Source organism: Magnolia sinica, chromosome 4 (genome assembly GCF_029962835.1).
Source record: "Magnolia sinica isolate HGM2019 chromosome 4, MsV1, whole genome shotgun sequence".
In the NCBI taxonomy this organism is placed as follows: Eukaryota; Viridiplantae; Streptophyta; class Magnoliopsida; order Magnoliales; family Magnoliaceae; genus Magnolia; species Magnolia sinica.
The window spans coordinates 100,345,616-100,352,736 of record NC_080576.1 but is presented as its reverse complement, the minus strand read 5'-3'; the positions used below and the strand labels follow the sequence as shown (position 1 = coordinate 100,352,736).

At 40.0% G+C, this 7,121-nt stretch overlaps 1 protein-coding gene across 1 annotated transcript; it reads right to left on the bottom strand.

Moving 5' to 3' along the window:
* Positions 1 to 675: 675 nt before the first annotated feature.
* LOC131243511 (ferredoxin--NADP reductase, leaf-type isozyme, chloroplastic) lies at positions 676 to 6,730 on the bottom strand. The gene is made up of 9 exons (XM_058242904.1): positions 6,566 to 6,730; positions 5,753 to 5,987; positions 4,898 to 5,031; positions 3,975 to 4,053; positions 3,339 to 3,430; positions 3,087 to 3,164; positions 2,347 to 2,409; positions 2,006 to 2,240; positions 676 to 1,094 (listed from the first exon to the last, which is right to left on the bottom strand). The coding sequence occupies exons 1-9, from the start codon at positions 6,668 to 6,670 to the stop codon at positions 1,027 to 1,029; spliced, it is 1,089 nt and encodes a 362-aa protein (XP_058098887.1). The 5' UTR covers positions 6,671 to 6,730; the 3' UTR covers positions 676 to 1,026.
* Positions 6,731 to 7,121: the final 391 nt, after the last annotated feature.

The following is a 7,121-nucleotide window of genomic DNA, read 5'->3' as shown; positions in this document are numbered from 1 at the left end:
TGCTTTGGCTGAGTTCCAAGTCGTGTTGAGTCAGTGAGTTCTAAAACTTGAAGTAGGCCACACCATAGGGAACAATTGGGATGTTGACACCCACCATTAGTTTGAGTGGGGCTCACCTTGGTGTTTATATGCCATCCAGTCCATTCATCTGATGCGCCTCAACTAGATGAAGGAATGCAACAAAATTTCACACTTTTTGACAATACAGGTGGGCTATTTTGAGTTTTAAGGCATTAATTTACACTATTCCCTATGGTATGGCCCACTTGAATTTTGGACCTTCCAGACTTTTGGGTTTGATTCCAAAAAATGGAATTGCGCACCCGACGGACAGGTTAGATTGCATTTATATAAAGTCATTCCCCCTATGTTAGAGATCATAGAACCTCATTTATACTTAAAAATATCAAAACATGTTGATATATCCATGATATAAATAATAAAAAAAAGGCTGTTTTGCGGAAATCATTGGGAATCAAAGATAGATACAGACATCAATTGGATGATTTGTTGCAAAATTTCATGAAATATTTGGTGCAAACAAACACACCCTTAAAAAACTGCAGTTCCTAGAAACCATAAAATTCCAAGGTAGTAAAGCAAGCATACAACTGACATCTAACTTAAAAATCTGCTTAGAAATCAAATTGCTAGTAAAACCAGAATCACTTGGAGTGGAAAAATGGGACATATATTGATGAATGAAGTTGAGAATGATTACAAGGAGATTGAGATCCACATGCACCTATTTCACCCAGGTGGGCCATGGGCATGACGTGTCACTTGAAGTGTCGGGCATGGAGGACGAGATTAATTTTGAAGTGCCTAAGTAATATCACAAGCAGTGCAAATGTATGATCCCTCTTCAATAAAACATATGAGGCGGCCAAGCGACAGCGGTAAAAACTGCATTATGAGAAGCTAACACAAATTACAAAAGAGGAGGTTACTTATCTACATTGCATAGAGAAAATTATAGGAGGATGGCCTCTTTGGAGAAGAGAGTCTTGTTTGGACAAGCAAGCATCAATAGACTTCCACATTCCATTGCTCTGCCTTCTTCAACTGCTTTTTGTATTCAGTCCAGTCAATGCCTGCAAAACAGAAACAGTTGTAAATTTAGAGAGAGAGAGAGAGAGAGAGAGAGAGAGAGAGAGAGAGAGGGGAATTGGCAGCTGCCGTATCTATGGAGCATCGGAGTGTTCCATCAGGTGGGCCCTACTTTCTAAACTCCCTGGTCCAAACACTGATCAGCCAGTCCTAGAAATACTCCCTAGTGTTTCATATGTTGTCGCCTTTAGGGCCATCAATGGGTCAGCTCCAGTCAGGTCCTATAGTACCCGTGCCTGGGTTAACTGGGTTCGGGTCTTGCCCGGTTCAGGTTCTTTTGTGTCCAGGTCTAGTTCTTGAAGACCCAGACTTGAATCTAATTGGGGTCAGGTACCCATCCGGTTTAGGTTTCGAGTTGGTTTTGGGAGAAATATGAAATATTCATATGGTTGGGCCCACCTGATCAATGAATTAGATGCACATGCATGTGTCACTTTGACATGTACATGGTGTGTAAATAGGCTTTCTTACATGTGTCTTAGGAAGCCTCATTTTGTTACTAGAATATAAAACTAATTGGACCCAACTAGACCTGATGCAACCCGAGCCCAACTAGACCTGGTTTTTTAGCTGGGTCCAGAAGGTGATAGCTGAACCTGACCCAATTTATTAACGGTCCCAAAAGATGGGGGACCTGGACCCGTTAAAATCAGGTCGGGTCCACCAGGTACCCACTGGTCCAGATATCTATTGACAGCCCTAGTAGCCTTTACAAGTGGACCAGCCTGATTATTGGGTCAAAGAACATATACCATGGGTACACCTTGGTTCTTGCATGCTTGTGCCATATTGGCACATGTGGTTGCACGCAAGGAGCTAAACACATGCAGAATCAAACACTCAAATCCTAGCCACTGTTTATTGCAAAAAATCATCAATTCAATAAATCTTTTACCGTCTTTAGCGGCCAAAGACACCATAATGTCATCAATCCCCTTCTCCATTCCTTTCAATCCACACATGTAGATAAAGGTGTTGTCTTTCTTGAGTAACTCCCACAATTCTTCAGCGTACTGGGCCATTCTGGTCTGAATGTACATCTTTTCCCCCTTCTCATTTGTCTGCTCTCGGCTCACGGCGAAGTCGAGCCTGAAATTATCGGGTGCCTTCTCCTTCATCTTCTCAAATTCCTTCCAAATAGAAGACAAAAACATAACTCAATCATACATGTCTCTACTGATACAAAAGCAATTGAGAATCAAGGAGTAGTTAATATTCTAACTCGATTGTACAAACCTCCTTGTAGAGCAATGAGCTGCTTGTAGGAACTCCCAAGAAGAGCCAAGCAAGTCCATTGAACTGCATCACATGTTAAGTGGTCCAAATCACTCATTTGAAGAGAACCCAATTGATAAAAAGAAATGGACAGTCCAAATCGCTCGTTTGAAGAGAGCCAAGTTGATAAAATGAAATGGAAAACAAATATGCTGTCCATTTAGTTTGAACGGTATTGATGAATCTAGCAGCAGAGGACCCCACCTATGGAGGAATAAAAAAAGCGAATGATGGTACGTTCTAGTCATAGTATGGTTATATGGTTGTGTACTGCTCCATTAATAGCTTTATGTGATTGGGATTTAGAGTTTCACTCGTTAGTTTGTAAGCTCTAAAGCTAAAGACAGAGATGTATTAGATGATGCTTGATTGAAGGAGATGGTGTTTATTATCTGACACAGAAATAATACAGGTGGGCTCCATTATGGGAGGGTCCACACTCAAGTATCTTCCCTATTAGATGATCCTAGCCATCCAATGAAATCAGTGGTCCACATTTAATAGGGGCGTGCTCAGATGTATAGGATCATCCAAACACATCAGCAATCAATCATAAATAGGGGCTACCATAAGAGTGCCCGGATCACCAAAAAGTGGGCCACACACGTACATTTGATCAGGTAGAGTTCTACTCTATGAATAGATCCATTCTCCATTGTATTTCTCTAATTTTCAGCATTCGAGGAAGATGGAAGGGTTACCTTATAGTCATCGTGCTTCTCAAAGAACATTTTCCACAAGAATGCGCGGAAAGGAGCGATTCCAGTTCCTGTAGCAAGCTGCAATGAAGAAAACCAGCAGCAACTTATAAAATTCAAGCAAATTTCAAAGAGAAGAACATGACAAGACCAATGAATTCTATGCAGCTCTCAACTTCTTAATTATCTATGGAGAAATGAAAAATGCATATATGCTGGAGAATGAAGAAAAAGATGTTGACATTGACAAATTACCATTATGACTGTGGCATTAGGATCTTTGGGCATAAGCATTTCTTTCCCAACGGGGCCTGTAATCTGCACTTCTGCCCCAGGCTTCAAGTCACCTGAATTACATACCATGAGAAACACAAGGGTACATAACTAGTGCATTTCCGAGAAAATTATATACTGAAAATTCTCAGGTAATAAATGATATAGTCTTGGATTCTCAACATGAGTGGAGCATCTATCCACATAAAAGCCGGTTGGCACAAACTACATAATCCAAATTTCTCATCATCAAACTTGGAATTTGTTAGTAGACTTTATTGTTCAGTCATGTTATTGGGCTTATGTTATGTATTGGGTGGTCCTGTGGACAATTGTTATTTTTCCCTAATAAATGGATAAGGGTTAGAGAGCCAATTGCTCTCTAATCTCATTTTTCCCCAAATAACATGGTATTAGACCTCCGGTTTTCCTCTCCATTCTTCTTTCCCCAAGCTCATTCCCCTTCTTTGTTCTCCCTTCTCCCTTCAATCTCTATCTCATTTTTCCCAATCTCATATCTTCTCCCCTATCTCATTTTTCCCTAAACAACAAAATCTAAGAGGACGAAATTAGATAATTTTGATTGGAAAAATATAAGTAGATGGATGCAATCCTTACATAAGAAATTTGAGCAGACTCCTTTAACTACTTCCCCTTGATCATTGGTGTAGACAAGTCGCTTCACACACAGAGAAACCTGTAGGAAGATAGATTGTGTATATCAATTTGTCCCCAAAAAGAATAAAGTAGACATTTTTATCAAAAAGCCCAAAAACTATATAGCACATGGTAGATTTCTAACACACACACAAAAAAAAAAGAAAAAAAGAAAAGAAAAAAAAAGTGGTTCTGAAATCTCATCACACACGATATTTCATATTTAAATGCATCAGCTGATATTGTGAAAATCGGGATATTTCTTAAAGTTATGAATGACATGTCATGCATACCAGCCGATAACATCATTTGAAGATCCGCCGTGTACATGCTTCGATACCAACATGTTAAGAGCCTGTTTGGATGCACACCAAATTCATGAATCAGGCAAATTCATGAATTGGGCAAATTCATGTGTTTGGGTTGGCTTTAATTGATAAATTCTCTAATTGCTCAATTAGCGAAAGGAGCATAAATGAAGAACTTGGCAATTAAAAATAAAATTTCCCAATTCACGAAGTTGGGAAATCAAGGGCTATTGAAGGTTAAGCTTGAGAATGTTTCGCACCCTCAACAAAATGTCTAGTTTGTAACCATTGGTTCGATGGCTATAATCATTTGACCTAAATGATGTTTGATATAAATAAGCAATCAAAGGCGGACCTTATCTGCCCAAGTAATTTCACAAGCAGATAGACTGACAAACAGGCCCTATCTGTAAAAACCGCAAAGGAAACAACATGCCCAAGTGAATTTGTAAACAGAAAGGATATTAGAACTACAAATAATGTAGGATTAATGACAATTTCAAAGATTTCCACAGTCTATGAATTTGGAAGAAAGGACCTTGAAAGCTTGAAAATGCAGAAAATGATCGAACCCACCGTCTTGGAATCTCCAAAATCCCCCAGAGCACTGCTTGCAATCGAATACAACCTCAGCTTGTGCGGTTTCCCATTCTTATCAACCCCATCTGGAACAACACCAATAGACTGCCCTTCTCTGTATGGAACCTCTCCTATCATCAAACAACCGACCATCACCACAATTCAAAACAGAGAAACCCCGCAATTCAAATCAGAAATTTAGGATAATTTGATGAAGAGCAATTATCTGATCCCATGACACAAAAGTGACGTGTCCTGTGCTTGCACAAGTGGGACCCATGTTATTGATGATCCATACCAGCAATCTGACGGGCCACAAAAGATAATCCAGATTGAATGATGCTAACCACCCATTCTAAGGCCTCTTATTCAATGAATGTGGAACATTGCTCCACTCTTCTCTTGACCGTCTATTTTGGGCCACCTATCCACAGTATTGGATCTCCCAACCTTGGAGAACCTTTTGCCATTTCCAATCTACAGTGGGGTCTATTAGATCAAAGGTCTGGATCACTGCCCAATTGCACAGACAGGGTGCTGCAGGACACTATGCAAGTGGCAATAGAGCAGGATTAGATGGTGGCAACACACCCTCAGTACTTAAAACCATACAACCAACCCAAAAATTCAACATGAGGAAACCCAATAAAAATAAAAAAAGAAAAAAAACCATTAATCCAAAATTGAGCATAATTAGTGAAAAGAACATGAATTATGCCTCATTGCTGATCTCCATAATTCAAACAACCCCAAAATTCAATAGAACAGACCAAAATGAATAAATAAATAAAGACCATAAAACTAAATCAGAAATTCACCATAAGTTAGATGAAATCAAAGGTAGAAACACACCCTCAGTGGTAAAAACCATGTGCCAGGTCTCGCCGGGTGCATCATCACCAGTGATCTTGGTGTTGAGCAGGCACCTGCCAATGAAAGGTTCCTTGGGTCTGAACTTGTTCACCACCACACCTTCATCATCCTTCTTAGAAATCTTCTGTACCTTTGCAGGAGCCTCTGTAGTCACCTGGGCCCTGATGGAAACCACCTTACCAGCTCCAGATACATACCTTGTATAGAAACCTGTCTGAAAAAACCCAATTGCATGTGATGAGTCATTAATCATGAAAAAATAAAGGAAAATAAGATTAATGTTCTTGAAACACCCACCCTGACTGATTTTCATAGACCCAATTTCAATTTTGGGAATTGAAGTAGTACGATTCCAAAAAGTATACTATTTCAATTCTCATGCAAGACTATCAGCGTGTATCTGAAGAATCCCAAATGCATGCCATGGACATGAGTCATGAGAAGGAAAACAAGAAGCTGGTCTTTCATGGCACATACATCCATCCATACATATGGGGAATAGATACTTACATGCAAACTGATTGGTTTGCACACACTCATTTCCCATTTTGGGAATTGAAACAGTGGACTTTGTACTGTCTCAGTTCTCAAAAGTATCGAATGGGTGTATGAAAATAAAAGAAATGGGTGTGTGCAAGTAGTGTTTCCCTACATCTATTGTGTGTAAATTCCATGCAACAATATCTTATTATCCATATAGATTACTGTGTATGTCTGTAGAAACCCAATTGCATGTATGCATGGAGACATGTCTGTATGTATGTATGTTCATGCATGCATGGATTGGCTTACTTTGTGGAGGGTGATTCTATCTGAGGAGATGAAGGATCTGGTGGAGAGAGAAGAGGATTTGGAGGAAGGGAGAGAGACTGCAGCAGTGACTGCAGCTGTAGCCATGGCTTTGTTTTGGTGTTCTTGGAGAGAGAGAGAGAGAGAGAGAGAGAGAAGGTGGGTGGGGAGGAAAAGAGAAGAGGAGGATTGGATAATTTTAATAGGATTGGGTGGATGAGAATTGAAGGGAAATGCAGTGGTCATGATTTCATGGAGTTTGGATTCTGTTCAGATAAGTCTACTACTGACTCTAACTCGCTTTTCGCCCACAAAAAATAAAAAATAAAAAATATCCCAAGCAGGGAACCGTTGGGGCTTGGCTTCGGTGGATTCCTGCCTGTGGGAGCCACCTTGATGTGTGCGACTTACATCCACACCGTCCATCGGTTTTTACAGATCATTTTAAGGCATGATTACAAAAAATGAAGCAGACCCAAATCTTAGGTGGACCATACCACAGGAAGCGGTGGTGATTGAATACCGACTGTCAAAAACTTCTTAGGGGTCCACCGAAATT

Coding starts and splice junctions, on each gene's coding strand:
- LOC131243511 (XM_058242904.1), bottom strand. CDS start 6,670: ATGGCTACAGCTGCAGTCACTGCTGCAGTCTCTCTCCCTTCCTCCAAA. Junction 5,032..5,752: donor CATGGTTTTTACCACTGAGG/GTGTGTTTCTAC, acceptor GTTTGATGATAG/GAGAGGTTCCATACAGAGAA. Junction 4,054..4,897: donor ATTTTGGAGATTCCAAGACG/GTGGGTTCGATC, acceptor ATCTTCCTACAG/GTTTCTCTGTGTGTGAAGCG.